The sequence below is a fragment of the Propithecus coquereli genome, unplaced genomic scaffold (assembly GCF_000956105.1).
Source record: "Propithecus coquereli isolate 6110/MARCELLA unplaced genomic scaffold, Pcoq_1.0 Scaffold840, whole genome shotgun sequence".
NCBI classification, from domain to species: Eukaryota; Metazoa; Chordata; class Mammalia; order Primates; family Indriidae; genus Propithecus; species Propithecus coquereli.
In genome coordinates this window covers 728,002-749,051 of record NW_012154619.1, presented here as the reverse complement: position 1 = coordinate 749,051, position 21,050 = coordinate 728,002, and the positions used below count along the sequence as shown (strand labels likewise).

Here is a 21,050-nt window from a genome sequence, read left to right as displayed (position 1 = left end):
GAGATGTTGTTCTTTTTAAAAGTTGATGCTCAGCACATAGATTTTTCAGTTTTTTATTTCCTCTTTAATACTCTGATTATTTCTTAAGAGGATTTTCTTCCCCGAGGACACTTGGTCCCCAACTACCAAGAGGTTGTCTGAGCCAGCCCCTCACCCCTTCCACCTTCTATACCAGGACCCTTCTTAGGGAGAGAAGCGGGGGACCAGGGGGATGAGAGAATTCGAAGGACTTAGCATTTTCCTAGAGGGTATGAGTATTACTTTACTGAAGGGATTTTTCAAATTATTAGATCAGAATAAGCTTTAAATTGGATTGAACATTTAGGGTACCTCTTCCCCCTCTATCAACTGGCTGGCTTGTGAAACACAAAATTATGTAGAGCAATCAATAAATCAGTGATAAATAAATAATTTCAGTGTGAGTTAAATTTGATGACTTTGCTGCAATAACTATAAATAATTGTTATGATTACAGTATTTCAAACTTCTTAATCAAAGACAATGAATACAGTTATTTACTAGCTTCTTCTAAAGGTATTCCCAAGTATCCCAAGCATATCTTATAGGAGGGATGTCTTCTACCTTATTAATAGCAACACATCATACTGAAAAGACAGAGACAAAATATTTTTAAGATCACCTCGAGAGGAACTTCGCTGTTCAATCACTTATTTAATAACCATTTTTTAGTGCCCAAATATTTTTCAGTTCCAGGAGCTGTGCCAGGTGCTGGGAGGGCAGCGGTGAACAAGACAAGACATAGTGGCTAGCTTCACACATCTTATGGCCCACAGGGAATGCAGACAGAGTAATGGGGTGGCTCTCAGACACGGTGACAAACACTGTCACAAGTAGTGCAGGGTGCAATGGGAGCACATGGTAGAGTGAACCTAGCCTATCATTTAGGGGAGAGGGGAGACTTTTCTCGAGAAAGAGATACTTAAGCTGCCGTGAGCCTGGGGAAGCAGACGGAGGGAGGAGTATTTCAGGGAGCAGGCCGGCTGGTGCAGAGGCCTGCAGGCAGAGAAGGAGGCTCAGAACATTCCGAGGCCTGGCAGCAATTCTGAAGGGCTGGTGTATCGAGTGATTGGAGATGGGTGGTGAGGAGTCTAGAAAGGTCAGCAGTTACAGGATCATGCTGGGTCTCGCAGATCCCAGGAGGGAGGGGGTCTGGACTTTGTACTGAGAACCATGGGAAACCACTGAAGGCATTAAGAGACACCCGGCCCAGGTTAATGTTTTTCTATAACATTATAACACGCTACAAACACATGTTCTTGCAGGAACCCTAACGTCCTATGTGAATTTCTTGCTGTCTGAAAACATCTTTTGTTGTTTTTATTTTGTTGTTTTTTTCTTTTGGGGGGACTCAAAGAAGGAAGTAATCTATATAAATTCTGGGGCAAAGATTTTTTCATTAACACTGTACATTTTTGCGGAAGGAACTGATGTACCTCGGGACAAGCTCAAAGAATGCTTCCAATAAATGAAATCACATTTGGCAGACACTGATGTGGGGTAAGGAGCCTCTGATTAGAGCCGCAGCTCTAAATACAACGGAGCCGAACAGATCCTGCCCCAAGTAAGCCTGGAACGCGCTGCCCTCGGGCCTTGCTTACAGGAAAACTGATCCTGCACGCGTGGTCCCCTCAGTCACGCTCTGCCACGTTCGTTCATCCTTCAGAAGCATGTGGGATCTCACCCCTTGTACCAAAGTCAGACTGCACAAATTATTTAACATAAATATAGCATTTTGGGAGGGAGGAGGAAATGGGGAGGATATAAGTCAGAGGATCTAAAGTTGTGGATACGTAGGATGAACACGTCTAGACATCTAATGTACAGCAAGAGGACTACAGTAAATAAAATCACACCGTATTAGGGATTTCTGCTAAATGAGATTTTCGCTGTTCTTGCCACACACAGGCAAAGGGTGACTACGTGAGCTTATGTGAGATGATGGATATGTTAATTCGCTTCACTCTAATAACCACTTTACTACCTATATGTATCCCATAACATCATGTTGTATACCTTAAACATACACAATAAAATTTATTTTAAAAATACAGCAATTAGCAGAGGCTTGATAAATATTAATTAACAGTGTTAAAAAAAATTCACCTTTCAAATAGCCTTTAAAAAATAGGCAAATGGGAAGCCAAGATGTCTCTTAGGTGTAATACACCCAGAAGCAAACCTGTTACCCTGCTGAGAATGTGGGCTAATCTGTGAGATAACTGGCTTAGGTCGTCCAAAAAAAATCAATGTAACAGAAAACAAAAACAAAGGTGAGGGAGATGAAGAGGATGTCGTACATTAAAATAGATGCAAGACATATATTTTCAAATGCAATGTGTAAATCTGATTGGACCCAACTTGGGGAGAGGGAAGTTAAAAAAAAGACATTTGGGGAATAACTGGGAAAATCTGATTTTGGACTGAATGTTAGATAACCTAGAATTACTGTTAATTTTTGCAGGTGTGACATTTGTGGTTACTGTGGTAATGTCGGGGAATGTTAATGCCTCTTTAATTTTAAGAGCCACACACATGTGTTTAAGGGTACAGGGCCTGCTGTCTGCCACTTGCTTTTAAATATTCAGCCAAAGGGGTGCGGGATTTGAGGCAAAGCGTGAATTTGGGTAAAGAGTGTACAGGTGCTCGTCGTACTAATCTTTTTATTTTATGTCGCTTTGAAATTTTTCAAAAAGAAAGAAAAACAAGCCAACACACAAGAGAGCACTGAACCCTTTCAGCTAGAGAAATACTAAGCCCGTGGGTTTCTCAAAAGTTGCTAACAGGTGACAGAACAGGTAAGATCAAATGTGGTCAGGTGTGAGGTAACAGTTTCACTCGTAACGTGAGGCTGTGGAGACACAGGGCAGAGGGCATCCTTCTGTGCCTTTCCACGCTAGGTACACAGGGGCCTGGTGAGCTGGACGCTATAAACAAAAGAAAAGCACTGTTCTACCTCCTAAAATACTCAGCAGTCACCCACAGCCATTGCTGTGTCCTTCTGTCCTTTAGCTGTCCTGGAATCTCCTGTCTGGCCTCAGCTACAGCCTTCCCAACTCACCTCCTTCTCTCCCTCACGCTTCGCTAACACGCCTGCAGAATTTGCTGACAGCAGCCACACTGCTTCCTCTGCAGCTCTGGGCCCAGGAATCCAGCCCTCCTAGACCTGTGTCCATCTAAGTAAGGCACCACCTTACTTCACTCTTGTCCCAGGCGGAGCCTACCATGTCTCACTTCCCCTAATTCTGCCCCTTCCCTGTGTGACTTGGGTAGTTGCAAGAAAATAAAATTCCTAAGACCGTACCAAGATGCACGCTTTCAGAGGCTTTGGAAACATCTTGCTCCCTCCCATCAGCCTGCTATTAGTCCCACTTCCGTTTTTCCAACGGGAGAAGCTGAAGAGGTGACAGTGAATAATTCCACAATGATGACACAGTTTCTGGCTGTCTAAACTTCACTGAGTCTCTACACAAAGGGTTGGGCAAGGAGTGTCACCCACCTCGACCCCCAGTACCCACTGTGGGTGCTGTTCCCACTAACAGGTAGCCCAGCTGGATGTCCCAGGTGACCTGTTGCCCACATGCCTCCGCCAGATGGCTCCGTCCTTCTCTGGAAGGATCCGTTAGAAACCACTTCCTTATACTGAGCCCAAACAAGCTCCTTGTAGCTTCTGCCTGACGCGCTGTGTTTCAAGCCTTGGATCAAGTGACATTCCTCTCCCACCACCCCAGCCTCTGTCGAAGCACACTGGTAGTTCAGTCCGTCCCTCACCAGACGCCCCAGGGTAGTGGCAGCCTCAGGCCAGCCCAGGCAACAAGGTGGCTCCCTTGAGGGCGTTCTTGGGCTCCCACAGGCTGTGGCCTGAACAACCTCAGTCCATCGTGGGAAGCGCAACCACATGGGTGCTTCTCCCCTGAATCTACTGCACTTTCTATATCGCAAATATGGCTTCCCTTTCCGGAAAGGCTTTAACTGAGGACCCAGTGGAAAATTCACATCGCAGAGCACAAAGGCTGCACGATGCTGGGTCAGAGCAGCCGTGACTGCTCCACCTGGGTGAGTGCCTTCTGCTCACAGCATTTATTTGACGTGAATAAAAAGAACGACCGATTAACCACCAAGGGTGGCTCGGGATATAAAATAAGTATAAACGCTTACCTCCCCTTGGAAGCTCTTCAGCAGCGGTGCTACCTGCTTGCGCAAATCCTGGAGCAAGAGGGTGGGTCAGGAAACAGCCGTTTGAGAAGGAAAGAGAAGGGAAACATTGGTTAAGGTTTCCTAAAGGCAGCTTCGCTGATGATCATCACACACAGCAATCCTGGTACCTCTCCTGTCCCTCCATCCCTGAAAACATCAATAACACCAACTGGTGCGCCAGGATTCAAACCAACTTGCTTTATTTCTACTAAGTCTTGGTTACACAGACCTCGCTTTGAACGTGCTATGGACTGAAGCTTTTGCTGATGTCAGTTAAGTGAGATAATTTGCTTAGAATAAAATATGTTATAATGCAGGTTTGGTTGTTGTTTCTGTACGAAATGGATGTGGGCCACCGTGCTGCTATAGCTGCTATTTTTGTGAGCTGTTAATGGGATATACGGCCTGTTTTGAATCCGTATCTGATAAAGTCACTGGAAATTTCATCCCAAGCCATCAGTACCCATTTCATAACACTCTGACGTCCTATAGGTACGTGTGTATGATCTCCTTGAGAGTATTTTATTTAAAATGAAGACATGGAGAAAGTGCTTCAAATACTTCAAAAAGACACAAATACAGCAACTTTGTCTTTACTGAGAGTTTAGGCTATTAGCTATTTTTCTAAGCATTGTTTATGTGCCAGGTCAGATTTAACAGGCCTGGGACAAGGCCTGGACATGCATAAAAATTGCTTAAGTCCCCAGGCCGACCCTGATGCACAAACCCAAGTGAAACTGACTAATACCAGTACAGACGGACATGTATCTGTCAAACCATACTATGGAAGTAAAGCAAAGGTATTATTTTAGAAAAATAAACCCAACGCTACAGGAGAATGTAAGAGCAGGGAGCTGAGGAGCAGTTTCGCAGAGGATGTGGAACAAGAGCTCGGCAGACAGGCAGGACTCTCACAAGTTCAAACAGGACAGGGCCGCAGCGCTCTGTCCTCAGCACTTTTGTCTGTGTGGGTCCCCCCTGAATCCACAAGAACAGCTGCCATCAAATCCCTGAATGCTACCAGGCAAATGACCATCGGGACTTCTCTCCAGAGCTCCTGGGTTGGAATATGGAGGAGTAGGGGCCGGGTGAAAGGTGAGAATACAGGAGGCAGCGGGCACAGCCAGGGCGGCCCTGATTCCGAATTCTGGCTCAGCCACTCCCTAACTGTGGGGACATAGGAAGTCACCTCCCTTCTGAGCCTCCATCCCTATCTCTAATGTGCTTAAGGATAATCATGCCTTCCTGGTAGGAGAAGGAATAAAGTGTGATTAACACATTAACTGCCATATGAGTTGTATTTAACTCACGCTAGTTTTCAGTCCGGGGCCTCGTGAAGCATATGTAACTCACACGTCTCTTTACCTTGGGAGCCACATGAGCTATTATTCAAGTTGCATATAACTCACACATGGAAAACAACAAAAAATAACAAATTTTCCATTAAATTAGAAAGGATCATTTTGTTTTTGAAGATTTTATTCTATTTTCGTAATAAAACACGGTTGCCCCAAGGAAAAAAATTTTTTTCTGGTGTGGCAGTGAATGTGTTAAAGTGGGTTGCACAGTCCCTGGCATATAGTGAGTGCTCAATAACACTAATGACTTTTACTCCTGGGGACCACAGAAGGCAGAATGACACCGGGATTGTCAAGTATCACATGAAAGTGGGTGAAGACAGAACTCCAGCACCCCAGAGGGGGTGAAGGACCCCTCGGCCTCTCCCTTCCCTGGGATGCTGCAGTTCTCTAAGTAGCCAGGCCCCGGCCTGCTCAGACCTTGTGGCGAGCTGCCCTGGCCAGCAGCGCGTGCACACGGGCTCTCTTGGCAACAGACTGACAGGTAGTGTTTTGTATTCCTTCAGCCAAACACCTAAGTCAAAGGCCCCTCCACCCTAAGCTCCCCCGAACCAGCCCACTCACCTCACTCAAGGCCTCCGCAGAGCCTTAGGGAGAACGGCTCCAGGCATTTTGTGCCAGTGCTCTTTGTGGTTTGAACCTGAACCTGAACTTTTTGGGGTCGTGAAACCTAGGAATCTAAGGAAAGCTATCCCTTCCCCTCAGGGATAAAACTCTGCAAACTATTTCTTCGGGGCCTCCCTGCGGCCTCTCCAGAGACCTTAGGTGAGGAAATTTTGTTCTAGCCTATGCTATCCAATACCATGGCCCCTGGCACATGTGGCTGTTTATATTTAAATGTAACTTAATTAAAATTAAATACAGTTGAAACATTTGGTGACACTAGCCACATTTCAAACACTCAGTAACTACATGACGCTGGTGGCTACTGCTTCCGACAGCACAGTAACCAAGGTTTCCAGCATCACAGAGTGACCTGCTGGTCAGGCCTGTCCCATAGGCCCTTTGCCAAAACATAACCAGCCCAAGTTATTTCCCTTCGTAACCCTGGAAAACGGTTGGTCAAGAAGCATCACAACTTCCCTTTTAATTATGTATTTTTCTAAAGGACCCCAAACGCGACGATAACTATTTCTTTGGAGAAGTCAATATTTTTTGTTCCTCTACTGGATGATTTTCCATGTTTTCACACCAAGTTCAATGACAGAAAACAATCAAACTCTCTCCCAATCTCTTCTTAAATAAATGAGGCTATCTGTGGTGGGCACAATAACGGTCCCCCCCGAAAGATGTCCGCGTTTTAATCCCTGGAACCTGTGACCACGTTAGGTTACACAGCAAAAGGGCCTTTGCAGATGGGATTACGTTAGGGATCGGGAGTTGGGAGATCATCCCGGATTATCCAGGTGGGCCGCAGTGACGCAGTGGTCCTTAGAGGGAGGCACCGGGGTCAGAGTCAGAGGAGGAGATTCCAGAACAGAGGCGAAGGCTGGGATGACACTGGGAACGGCAGGGAACATTCTCCCCTGGAGCGTCTCGTAAGAACACGACTCTAGCTGATACCCCAACTTCAGCCCAGCAAACCCCACTCCGGACTCCTGACCATGGCACGGTCAGAGGATACATTCCTATCGTTTCGAGCCTCCAAGTCTGTGGTCATTTGCTACGGCAGCAAAAGGGAACCAGCACACTACCTTATTTTACCCACTGCACTTTTCAGAAAGACAGAGGACAAAATACAACACTGGAAGGAAAATGAGGGGAAAAAGGAGGAAAACGGCAACGAACGACGGCAGAAGGATGCCTACGCGAGCCCAGCCCGGGCCAGCTGCAAAGTCTACGTTTTAATCATGGAGAATAAGCCACCGGTGGGCAGCACAGGAACGATGTGGGAGGTGCGAGTAAGTGCCCTGTGTCTGCCTAGGGGGCACAGGGGCGTCCAGCAGGGGAGGGTGGGGGCAGAGCCTTCTAGACACTCTTGCAGGGTGGGCCGTTCCCCTCCCCAAGGCAAGGACAAACAGGCAGGACGATCACGCCAAGGTACTTCTGCCACAAACTGCAAACACAGGATGACGGCTGGCGTTTGTTTATTGTTTGTTTTCCAAAAAGGCTGACTTTGTAGGAAGGCAATTTGTTAATGAGGTGTCGCTGCTTTATCCAGCGTTCTCCCCAACCAGCAGGTGCCAAGGCAGGCGCCAATGGCTGAAGGAGAGAGAAACCAACTTGCACCCGAGCTGGTGCTGGCAGAGTGCACAGCACGCAAGCCCAGCGTACACAGGATGTCTCTGTTCTAACAAACAGACACGTGCAGTCAATCTTCCTTTCAAACTGGAAAAGGCTGCAAACTCATATTAATCTTATTTTTAAAAATAAATGTGAAAAATTCAAGGAAAATAACCTCAATGGGATATTTTCAATTCTTCCAATTGTCAGTGAAAACTGTAGCTCCTTCCAATCCTGGGCCTTGGGACAAGCCCTTTGCTGTGCTGGGAACTGTGCCTGAGCCCCCACGCCACCGAGGGAAGGCTGGGAGCCGGCTGCTCCTGCCCCACACTGGACTGGAGCATGCCCTGGGGGTGGGCCTCGGGCCAGTAACAACTAATGGCCCCTTGGCTCTTGAAAGGGGACCCCCTAGGCCTTCCAATGTGCCCTGGACTGGGGGTTGCAGAACTGGAAGCAGCCAGCCCTGCACGTCCCACTTAGAGCTCCATAAACGTGGTGTGGACACGGCCAGGAGTGCATCCTCTTTCTTGACACTCTGGGGGCTGCTGGTCCATTGCACACGGGGCCCCATGCTCCTCTTCCCAGAGGGGCCACCTCAGGCCCTCTCTGCCAACAGCACCCCACAGTAGCCCAACCTCCACCCTGTGCAGCAGGGAGGGCTGCAGGTATGGCCCTGGCCTGGTGCCAAAAGACCGACTGGAGCCATCCACAGGGAACTGCTGCCAGGAGAGTGGGCGTGACCTGGGGCTGCATCTATGAGTGTTTGCCTCTGTCACCTCCCTGCCTACGAGGGGGCCTGGCACACGGGGGGACTCAAACGACATGAGATGGGTGCCATGAGGGAATACATGAAAGAAGAGTGGATGAACAAACAGTTTCTCAAAGTGTGTCAAGAACCGGCAAGTGGGAGATGGCCCTCGGGGCTGGGCGCCATGTTCCAGGACAGCTCTGTCCAACAGAGACCGTGCCAGCCACATACGTAACTTCAATTGTTCCAGCAGCTATATTAGAAAAGCTAAAAAGAAACAGATGAAATTAATTTTAATTTCATTTAATCCAATATATCTCAAATCTTACCCTTTCATATGCAATCAATATAAAAATTATTAACAAGGTATTTTACATTCTTTTTTGGTATCAGGTCTTTCAAATCTGGGTTGTACTGTACACCTCAGCACATCTCTTTGGACTGGCCACATGTCGAGTGTCCCTAGGCCACCATACCAGGCAGCTTTAGGCTGAAGACACATTCACAAACCAGGAACCTTCTGGGAGAGGGTGGAAGATGGCGAGCCCCCCTCAGAGAAGGCGAAACCCAAAGACTCGGGGCTAACAGAGGAGGGGGCGTCAGGAGGAGGTGCTCACTCACAGCAGAGGTGAGGGCCCAGGAGACACTACTGGACTTAGCCTCTGGTGAGCCCCTGTGAACTCTGAGAGCAGCTTGAGCAGAGCTGCAGGATGGAAACCAACGGTGAGTGGGGACCTTCTGAGAACTCAACGGTCCTGGGGAAGGAGAGAGCAGCCGGCAGCCAAGGTCTGGGGGGCACCGTGGGGAGAGAATCCCAGGCTGTGTCTGCTGTGTGCAGAGCACAGGACTCATTCACTTGTCACAATGACCCCACCCACCGAAGGGCCTGAGACCGACGTGTTACGAGAAAGACACCTGAGGCTCAGAAAGGGACGGAAATCTGTCTGAGGTCACACAGCTGGAAGACTTGGGATTTGAACCCAGCACTCTCTCCAAGGCCCATGCAGCAGTGAGATTTTGTAAACGACTCACTCACCGTGGCGACACACGGGAGCCACCCAGATAGCAATGTGGTGGGGGCCGGGGGATGTGTGTATCACTCAAACGGCTTAAAACGGGCCTAAACTCAGAGGGGAAATGCAAATTTGGATCGAGTCAGGGAACAAGGAAGCTGGCAGGGCCGAGGGATTTGCAGGCACAGCCGGGAGAAGGAAGAGCAGAGAGCTTGATGGAGGAATTCAGCGGCTTCAGGTGCCAGGCCGGGTGCCCTGCGCTCCAGTGCCTCTTGCCAGGGCTAACCCCGACCCCACTGACCTGGCACAGGGTCAGCCTCATGAGAACACCGGCTCTGAGAAGTACAGGAGATGGCAAAATTATTTCTATATTCTATTACAGAATTTCAGGAAGACAGAGAGCTATGCTCTCATAATGTCCTTAAATAAAGCCAACTCCTCTTAACCAACCTGCTGTATTTTAAAAATCATTCCTTTGAGCCTATTCATGTCTCATAACAGACCTACTAAAATAACCTTTTTGATATTAAAGCTGGATGTGTTTGTATACACATATTTAAAGACAGATGAAGAAGGAAAAAAAGCACTATATATTCACACGCGTACACGCGTCATACACAAACTGATACATACGTACTTTGAGTCACCAGCCAAAAACCACTCACCCTAATTTCATTTTTGGCAGTTTGAGAAATTCCTTATCCAATTCTGCTGCCTGCAAATACAATCTGGTTTTGTACTAAACTAAGGAGACAGATACAAAGATGCTCGATTCTGACCAAGGGGACTCTCCGTCGTTGGCCGGCGAGGACATGATATGATTTATTATCTTTTTAGAACAGAGTGCCCTTTGCTGTCCGGGCAGCACCAGGAACCGCAGACTCTGCCGCTTCTGGTCCTGATGCACACACCCATGCACCCTTTCCTACAACCACAAACTGGTGAAAGTGGGGTTCAGGCTGGTCAAAACCACACTGAAATGAATGATAATTAGGTAATCAACACGTTTGAAAATGTAGCAATAACTTAGGGTTATTACACACTTAATTCAGCTGTAGGTTTTTCAGTGGTGGTTTCAGTTTTCTTCGATCCTGTATCCTCTCTATTAAGCAAAAAACAACAAACACCTTAATGCACAGAAAATGATGTCCTTGAGATTATTAGTATCAGATGTCTGTTAGCAAAAGCCAAAATAGCCCATTTCGACCGTCCCTCCTTTGAGTACACAGCAAATAATAAGCAATGTTTACACAGAGATGCTTCTATGTGAGAACGATTTTCATCAGTCTCCAAAACCTCTGATTCACAACACACTTTTTAGGTCAAAAAACTGAACAGCAGAATGCTATTAAGGAATTTGCGGGGGGTGGGGGGCAGGAAATGACAATCGCTAGAGAAAACTGTTCAGATTTAAAAGCAAAATGGAGACAGAAACACAAAATTGCCATGCAGTGTTCAGTGGCACCCGTAAGGTACAAGCAGGAGTTGCAAAACACACGTTCCCTGGACCCTCTCTGGAAGGCCTCGAGCTGCCAATCCCCAATCTCCCCTTGCCCACTCAGATGTCGAGCCAGGGTAGGGTGGGGGACCCCACAGCCCAGAGTCACGTGCCAGGGACTCAGAGCTGGTGATGACACATCAAGCTGCTGTGGCGAGGTCCGCCTCTGTGTGCAGGAGACAGTAGCTCCTGTGTGCCATCTAAGTTGGAAGGAGAAGCAGCCTGAGAAGAGCTCAGACACATGCATCAGCCAAAGGAGGCTGTGAATTACAGGTTCATCTTCAAAGTCGTGAAATGATCTTTATTTTTAAAAGATTTGATAGCCCAGATTTTCCCAGATGTTTTACTAAGTTTTATCGTCTTTGCACTTTGATTGCACAGTAACTTAGATGAGTTTCTGGGGAATAACTCTGACCACATATAAGATCTGCCACATCTCTTGGTGGCACCTTGTCCTTTATGGTGACAGACCAGGAGTGGGGGCCTTTCTTCTTTGGTGACAACATGGTCTTTCTAAGAGCACTGGGGGCAGCAGGGGTGGAGGCAGAACTGGGTCACATCTGGCTGGACTCTGACTCCCGAAGGGTCACCAACAACCCCCCTGGTGCTGGAAGCAGGAACCATTAGCAACCTGGCTCTGTGGCATCAGCAGCAGTGACTTGGCTTGTTCAGTTGTCGCCTATTTCAGACCTGGTCCAGCTCGGGGTAACGCTCAGCTGCCCTCCTTTCCCCTGGTCTCAGGTCCCATTTTCTTCATCGTGTTTGGATGCTGAAGGGTTGGGACGGGGTTTAACCCTCGATAGGGGCCGGGCAAAAATATAAGACTGACCAGCACTTAAAACTCTAGGAAATGCTCTGGCCTAAGGAGGGGACACGTCACACACCCTCCCAGACTGAAAAACGTGATCTCCAAGTGAGTTTACTGACCCTCACCTTCTCTCGTTACTCAGACCTAAAATTAAGAAAATTCACACTTGAAAATGTTTTAGGTATATATTCAAAGAAAATTGTTAATGTAGCATATTTCATTAAATCCGATACCAAAGGTAAGATGTACCACTATTTTATACTACACTGAGAAAAAATGTTGCTTTTTAAATTTTGATGGCACTAATTCTAATACTCACCCTGATTTTGAAGGTGGTGAAACATATAAAAATGGGCTGTAATTGATCTAATAGGGTACACCACGAGTTGAAACAGTAAGTCCCAAGTTTTGGTTTTTTTTTTAAAAAACACTACGGTAGCCTATATTTTATGTAGGTATTACAGTTACGTTTTTTAAAAGGGTCCTTGTCTTTTAGAGATACATACTAAAATATTTATGGATAAAATACGATTTTTGCTTCAAACTGATTTATGAGGGAAGGGTAATGCGTGAGACAAGAGTGTTGATGGCTGTCACAGATGGATGATGAGATGCAGGGGCTCGTGGCCCTATTCACCCTGTGTATGTTTGAAATATAAAATGCTTTTAAGAAACATTATTTCTCTCTGAGACACACTAAGTTCTCAGCTGACTGATCACACAGAACAGGCAAAGAGAACCATGCATCTGGGTGAGGGAGTCCCTGAAATTATAAGCTAGGAACTAGGGAACTAAAACTGCCATCTTCATCGATTCACCTTGAAACCTCAGAGTCCTCTGGTCCGATCTCCTGTCTGAGGCAGAGACTTCGGCAGCGTCCTGGCTGCCCTGCCCCTCCTGGGACAGTCCTGGCCATCAGAGAAGTGCTTCCCAGCAGGATCAGGAGTTTTCAAGCGCTTGGTTGGGGGTATGCTGAGGAGGGAGCAATGATGCTGTTGCTGGCAACAGTTCACCTCCCTCCACTCACCCTCCCGGCCACCCCGTCTCCTCCCTAGACCGTTCCTGGGCGCCCGCTCGGCAAAGCTCTCCTGCCGGGGCCTCATTCCTGGGGCTGCTCCAGGTCCTCACGTCCTTCTCCTATTGTGGACAGTGGCTGTTTGCTAACTGTCCCAAGTCCTGGTCAGTGTCTCTAATGCCATCGACTCCCGTGATGCACACTGTTCAGGGAGCCACCTAAAAGCCCTCGCATGTGCTGAACGAAGTCTAAAGAAGAAAGGGCTGGGACTCCAACCGCAGCCACTGAAAATAGCCAATACGTCTACACAGCTATCTGGGTGACTCCCAAATAAAGAACTCTGAAGATCTCTAAAAATACAAAACACAAATACTCAGATTCCAGATTACACAGATACTAGAGAGGGGCAATTTGAGTATTTTTTAAAGAAAAATGCAAAAAAGTTCAAATCTGGAAATTGAGTTCACCATTTATAAATGTAAGAAAACACAGCAAATACAACATTAGACATAAGTGCTGCAGTTTAACAAAACTACTTCTCCAAAAACCAACAGCAAACTGGTGATTTTTTTCAACCAGGATATTACATCAAACTGAAATGAGAAGATGACCCCTTTTCTATAATTAAAGCCACAACACTGAAGACATATTGTTCAAAAGCATCTGGATACTGATTCTTCATTCCAATGTCATTAGGATTCTAAAATATTCTGATGGCTGAATTATCCTTATTAATAATGAAAAACTTACATGGTGCACAGTATCTGAGGCTAGTCTTATTGACTACAATCAACAATCTGCCTTCTTATTGATAAGCCATCTCTTCTAATAGTCACTTTTATGCATGTTTGTCTAATGTAATTTTATAAGGTCCTGGTAGCACCAATGAGAGAATTGTCATAGTCTGTGAAAGAAAAATCGCTCTTAGTATTATTTCCCTGGATGTCATTTAATATAGCTATGATGCCTTCTTACAAATGTACACAAGAGCTCAGACCAGGTAGGGAATTTTTTCAAGCAAGACAATATATATTATGTGATATACCAATTGTAGAGCTCAACTTAAAATACAGCTCAGGGGAAAATGAAGCTTCTCTTTGTTCCGGTTCTGAAACCTTCACTTCCCATTTTATCACCTGAAGATGAATCGTGCAGCTATCAATGGGGCATCACACTTTTGGTTACTTTTATAGACGAGCACATACTCCTTTCCCATCTCTGTGACAGAAAAGGGTAACTTTAAATGGCATTTCAACTGAAGTATTAAATAAAAAATATCTTCCTATACAACAGCAGACAGTATGTCCTGGCAATTTCTCAAAGATTTTAGTTCACAGGTTTGAGAAAATTCCATTAGCTTTAATTATTTATCAGCAGTCAATTTAGATTACTGTTCTTGACCTATTTTTACAGTGTATGGGCCACCCGGCAATGAAATAAATGAATAGTCTTTTTCAACAATGGTTGATTTTCTGAAATAATAGAAATCTAGTTTAAAGAAGGAATGAAACCCCAAACATGTAATTACCACAATATATAACCCGCCACGCTGCTTTTGTAGCTGGATGAAATGCACATCTTTTTGAGTTTTTTGGTTATTAAATAAGATTATCTTGAAAGGGATAAACTCACTCATGCTGTAATTTCTTCCCATTTAAATTCTTTGCGCCATTTAAAACATGTTCCGTGTCTTGGCAGAAAAAGTCTCTAACGCTGACGATGTGCCTCTCGCATTGTGCCCAACGAAACTGCGTGGCAGGAGGGATGGGCTTTGTGGGGCTGGACGGGACCAGGAGGAAAGAGGGGGGGCGTGCAGGGCTGGAGCAGAGGGTGCCCAGGCTGAGCCGCAAGGGCCAGACAGGGGCACCCCAGTTCCTGAGCAAGAGGGAGTGTGCAAAACCCGTTTCATGGTGAAAAGTGGCAGGTTTATCAAATTGCTAATGCCTGCGTTTGGACCTAAGGTGATAAAGGCTGAGGATGGTGCCAAGGACACAGAGGAAAGGCAGATTCGAGATGCACAGAGGCCACGATCTGATGGAAGACCTCGAGGCACATGGCGGCAGCTCAGTGGCATGGCATATGGTGGAGTGTTCTAGAAGCCTGTGACATGACAACGGCCTCACTCGGCACGTGTGCTTGTATATTCTTGTGCCCTGCAGACCCCTCGGTGTCACCTCTAACACAGTCAACACTGGCAGACACAACACATGTATACACAAGCCCTCAGCTATAAGAGACCAAAACTGAGAAATGGCTGTTCTAAGGTTTCTGGTCTTGGAGCCGAGCTGCAGTTGTCAGGATGGCAAGGCCGTCTGTCCACTCGGAGGACCTGTGTGCAGCCCGGAAGGCAGCCTGGACAGCACAGCCAGCTGCCCCCACCCAGGGGGTTGTGCATGTGCCGGCTGTCACAGCCTGGCTGGCATCCACCCTGCCCGGCCCCCACAGCTGCATGTCCTGGGCCAGCCCACCTGGCACACAGACTTCCTGCAGGGCTCTTGGTGGCCAGGGGACAAGTGGTGGCAAAGGAGAGGAGGAAACCTCAGGAAATCGCCCTTTGAGGGATTCTCTTAAATAAGTCTGATTTGCCTTAGGTCTGATTTCAAAATATTTTCCCATGTTGCTTTCTGAATAACTGCTATGTCTAAACTTCTAGTTTTATTTCAGAGCTTTAAAAATACTGCTGTGATTTGCTGACGTATCTATATATCAATAGATTTTGACTATGTCAAAGAGAAACCACATGTTATCCACATATTTTAATTTATTAAAAAACCATTTGAACACTTACTACATGCAATGAATGAGACAGTCATGGTCCCTACCCTCGTGGAGCTTCTGTCCTAGCAAGAGTGGTGACCTGGGTCCAGATTTCTGGTGGACTATTGAGGGGGTGCACATAGCTCAACTCTACTCCTGAGGCCTCTGATGGTGCCGGGTCCAGGCACACGCCCAATGAGTACTTGTGGATTGAACAAACGAACAAAGGGATGCTCTCCCCAGACTCATCACCAAGCTAACCCTTAACGGGCATGGCTGCAGAGCGGATTTGCATGCCAGACAGGGGGTGAGCCCGAAAGACACCTTTTTACCCTGGGACTCTCTGAAACCAACCAGGAAGTGTGACTCCTACTTTCATCAGACATAGTCACTGTGCTATTTATTCCAGATCTTAGGTCCTGCTAACATTTAGACAAATGGGCTACTTAAAATTAGGATGCAGGTTTAATTCCTCAACAATTTATCCTTAAGAATAAACAGAGATGTAGGCAGAGATTTATGCACAATGTTTAGCATGTGTTTAGAACAGTGAAAACTTAGATACAATGTGGATTCCAACACCAGGGGATTACTTATTAAAGAAATTTTCATAAAGCCACACAATGGCATATTAGGTAGTCAATAAAGTTATTTTTCAAAGAATAGCTAATACTTGGAATAATGCACTTGATTTCCATTTATTCAACAAACTAATGCAGCTATCGTGGGCCTTCAGGTACAGGTGCAAACCAATGGGTTCCTGTGCCTCCTCCTGGGAGGAGACAAGCCAAACCACCACCTACACGGAGAACGCTTGCCTGTGGCTGGTGCTCCAGGGTGGTGGGGGGTGTCTGTGGGGGAGGATTGTGTTGCTGTGAAGGCATTTAAGAGGCAAACCTGGCCCAGGACAGCAGGGAGGGCTCTGCTGAGGAAGGGGCACCTGGGCCCAGACCTGGGGCAGCAGTAGGGGCTAAATGAGGCTAAGAGGAGCCACAAACTATAACATGTGTTTACAGTCTGACTCCAACATTACGCAAATGAATAAACCTACACATACATGCGTTTGGAAAAGAATGTCAAGAACGACATCGGTGTGAAATGGCAGATATCTCTAATCGAATTTTCATTTGTCTTTAAATAAATTGTACCCTTTTAACATCAAAAGCACTCTTTTGCAAACTCAGCATGGGAAGCAAGTGATATTTTTTAAAAAGTAAAAGGAATTCTTAGGCTTACAGAGCACAGGGTCATGTGCCCTGTTGCTCCTCAATGGCAGAATCTGCAGGCACAGGCACGACGGTCAGGCATCGCCGCAGGCCGTGCGCAGCCCTCACAGGAAGCCCACGCCGCACCCACTGACGCACAGCCAGACTGTACATATTTCTCCAAAGCGAAATTATTTATAAGTACAATGGGTGTTAATAGGAAGCCTACTGGTCCATGATGTGTTTTACATTTTTTTCATTTATATAAAACACTACAGTTGGTTGGGGGGCTACCATGCTACAAAACGGTATGTACTGCATAATCCTAATTGTTTTAAAATATGTAATATTTATGAGCAAAAAAGATGAGAAAGACCTAATGCAACACGCTAACACACTCATGTCTAGAATTACAGGTGATTTATTACTATTAATACCTTCTTCTAAATGCTTTATGCCACACACAAATTTCTATAATGAACATCAATACCTTTCATAGGCACAGATCTCAGAGAATATGGGGGAGACTTAAAATGTCATCTCACTTTAACACGCAAGGGGCAGGGACAGCCACACAGGCCCCCCCGTGAACCAGGGTTTCCCCGGACCGCAGACAGGAGATGTTGGTACTCCGGAGACAAAACACGAACAAGCGCAGACCTCGACAGGGAGATACACGGGACTGAAAATCAGACCTCAGACGCACCCCTTTCCCAGTTCTCCTCTCGGTTTTCTTTGTTTCCTCGCCTGAATACCTTACTTCGAGTTTATTCGTCATTTGTGTGCAGCTAGCTTACCTAAAATTAAGCAGCATGAAAAGATATCCTTTCGTCTTGGCTTAATAATCAGAACATATTGTTTATTAATATTTACTAGCTTTGCAAAGCTGCTCAGAGGAATAATTAATGAACGCTGGGCAAATGTACTTGTAGATACAAAACATGCTACACACGCTTTCTCAGACACACAGATGGAAACAGAGGCAGGATTCTAACAAGGTGCCTAGTGACCCACATGCAAACAGAAAGTCACGCAGACAAGGGATCTAAACTCGGGACCTTACAATTTTTACGTATCTTTTGTGTGTGTGGGGGGGTGGGGGCGGGATCTACTACAGAGCCACTGGCACAGGAAATGCAGACCAAAATTACTTAATTTCTAAATGGAATTATTTATACCATACAGATGGAAACCAAATCTAAGAAACATATGTAACTCAGTGGGCAACTAGGGAATTTAAAGCTTTGAAATCAGATTTTATGTTTAAAGATGCTCAAAGGCTTCCCAGTGGATTACCTCGACCTAGCCAGTCAGGAGAAACAAAAGCTTCCCCGGCAAAAAAAGGCTTCCAGGCCCTCCCCGCTGCAGCATGCTGCTAGCAAAGTGACCCAACTTCACTCCGCCAAAGAAAGTCCATTTGAGGACACCAAAGAAGCACCTCCTTAGTTTCATCTGGTTTTATCCAGCAGGTCCCAGCCCTCAGAGACCCCCAGGTCTCTGCACAGCTTGGAGAGCGTGCCTAAAAAGAAGTCTTCCAGGTATTAACCTGTCTGCCCAGCTCTGCAGTTCTAAGGACGCATGCCATTCAGCATGAGCACACTTATGGGAAATTCTGGGCGGGAACAGTGGCTGTGTCGTGGGAGCGAGCAGTGTACTGAGCGTCCCTGACCCTTGCCCTTTGAGATGCCATAAATGTGGCTTCCAAAGGCAAGTCTAAGAACCACCCACTGTGAAAGCCACAGGAGTCAGTGTCTTCTGTGCCTGCCACCCGGGGCAGTACCAGGAAGCTGGACAGCAAGAACCAGACACAGCTCGGAAGCTGCTGGACTTGAAGGGAACACACGGCTTGGTGCCCATCTTGCACCCTGTCCCCGGACGTGGAGCCATGGATCACACCTAGCTCAATAACAGATTAAAGGCCGGGCGCGGTGGCTCATGTCTGTAATCCTGGCACTCTGGGAGGCTGAGGCAGGTGGATTGTTTGAGCTCAGGAGTTCGAGACCAGCCTGAGCAAGAGCGAGATCCCATCTCTACTATAAATAGAAAGAAATTAGCCAAACAACTAACTATAGAAAAAATTAGCCGGGCATGGTGGCGCATGCCTATAGTCCCAGCTACCCGGGTGGCTGAGGCAGGAGGATCGCTTGAGCCCAGGAGTTTGAGGCTGCTGTGAGCTAGGCTGATGCCACGGCACTCTAGCCCAGGCAAGAGAGTGACACTCTGTCTCAAAGAAAAAAAAAAAAAAAGGAAAGAAAAGAATAACAGATTAAAATGAGAGGAGTTTGCATATGACTCAATCAGTCAAAAAAGCACAGACGTCCCTATTTCTGGAGTAGGAGGGAGAGTGACCAGCCTTAGAAAACACATTGTACATGTAAACCTGGGTCTATGGAAAATAGCTAACGCTTTGAGAACTATTATGTGTTTTGGTAAACAAATGGCTTTAAAATACTTTCTTGGGATTCCTCTGGCAATCTTTCTGAGGCCTAATACTAAATAGTAACTTTCACCCAGTCCTGGAATTTTCTTCTGAATACACAGATAGCTTCTTTGTAGCGAAACAAGTTAGGAAAGAAATACAGTTTAAGACATTCTATATCTCTTGGCTGGAGCTGCTGGCCCTGCTAGATGAATCATAGAGAAGTCCATAAATGTCGAGAGCATTAGCACAGACTTTTCTTTTATTACCATATATGGCAAATATAGATCTATTTATCTCTAACCATCTCGACTTTAGCTGTAGCAATTTTCCTACCTTACTCTCTTTCTCAAAAATTTTTCTTGAGCTATGACTTAGCCACACAAGACACCGCACCCAACGACAGTAATGACATTCATAACCTCCGGTCAGTTTTGTTTTTTTTCCGGTAGCATGGCAGAAATGTTTACACCGGTAAGTATTTGAGGTAGGTCAAAGTACCCAGCTATTTACATTCTTGCTACATCTTAGGTGAACACAGGGCTACAGGATTTCTGCAGGAATTTCACCTGAACAAGCTTCTAGCCCCCAAGGAATCCTGTGTTTCTTATCATACATTCAGAAACTGGCTGAAAAATAGTGGTTGGTGTGGATTGTTTTTGATATATTCCTTCAAGAGATAAATACCAAAAATATTTTCAGGCTTCTAAAAGCTGATGGCTGGGAAATTCCTCGAATGGCTAAGACAATTTCAGAATTCTCTGTGGGAATGCTTGTTGCATTCATTCATTCATCTGTACTGAGAGATGAAGGTGCAAAGGTGAACAGTCCCAGGCCTGCCCCGCCCCCAGGATGCAGAGGGGACACGGAGGGGACATGGAACACACAGGTCCGTACCCACTGTGGGCAGCCAGAGCCATCTCCTTGTGAGTCCCCATGGCACCTTCAGGGAGTCCAGCCAGAGAGGATGTAGGGGAAAGTACAATTATTGGTCCATCTTTTGCTTTTATTTTTATATTCCCCCATGACAACTGCAAAATCTTCTGCTACTACCTTTAAGAACTATCGCAGGCCCGCAGGACAAGTGAAGAAACTGGCTGTACAGTGCATGGCCCAACAATCAGCCGTCCAAGCTGCGACGTACATTACTCCACTTGGGTAAGTGCCACAACCTGACACAGTCCACAGGGGGCTCCTGGAGACTCTATGGAAAAAGGGAATCTGTTGGGAACATTCATCTATCTGGAAGACCACTGGAAGGTCTATTTGTAAGAACAAATAATGTAAAATCAACAATATGGCAATCAGTTGTTAAAAACTTAACTGGGTGAAATTATTTTAGAATATCCTTTATAAGAGTCCTTTCTGTAGTCCAAAATTATCTGGAAAAAAAATACTTTTTAGAAAATTCAAGTGTCTAGGTAAAATAATAAGAATCCCCACCCACCCAGCCCCAAAATGAGGGGGTATACCTCAGCATTCTGACCAGCTAGATGCCAACCCATGTGGTAGTTCTCTTACACAGAGGGAGTTGACAAAAAAAGGCAGGAGAGGCTGTGTTTGTCTCCAAAATCCTATCGCCAGCCTAAGAGAACAGCAAACCTGCCCAGAAAGTCATTTCTGGGTGGTCTTAAGGAAAAAAGGACTTTAGGGGCTGAGAGGCTTCTGCCAGGTAGAGGATCAAAAAATCAGAATGTGTCCTTCTCCAAATGTCCCTTGCACTCCAAGTGCTGGGCTTGGCCGAGACTGGCTGTGTCACCCTTTCGTGATTCTTTCTTCGTCATGTGAGGC

The 21,050-nt window shown here is 46.2% G+C and overlaps 1 protein-coding gene across 3 annotated transcripts in view; it reads right to left on the bottom strand.

The window, feature by feature from the left end:
* CUX1 (cut-like homeobox 1) overlaps positions 1-21,050 on the bottom strand; it is a 365,653-nt gene that overhangs the window by 190,478 nt on the left and 154,125 nt on the right. For all 3 annotated transcript variants that reach the window (XM_012663953.1, XM_012663954.1, XM_012663952.1), the window contains exon 3: positions 4,177-4,224. In XM_012663953.1, coding sequence (XP_012519407.1) covers positions 4,177-4,224 — 48 coding nt within the window. The remainder of the gene's footprint in view (positions 1-4,176; positions 4,225-21,050) is intronic.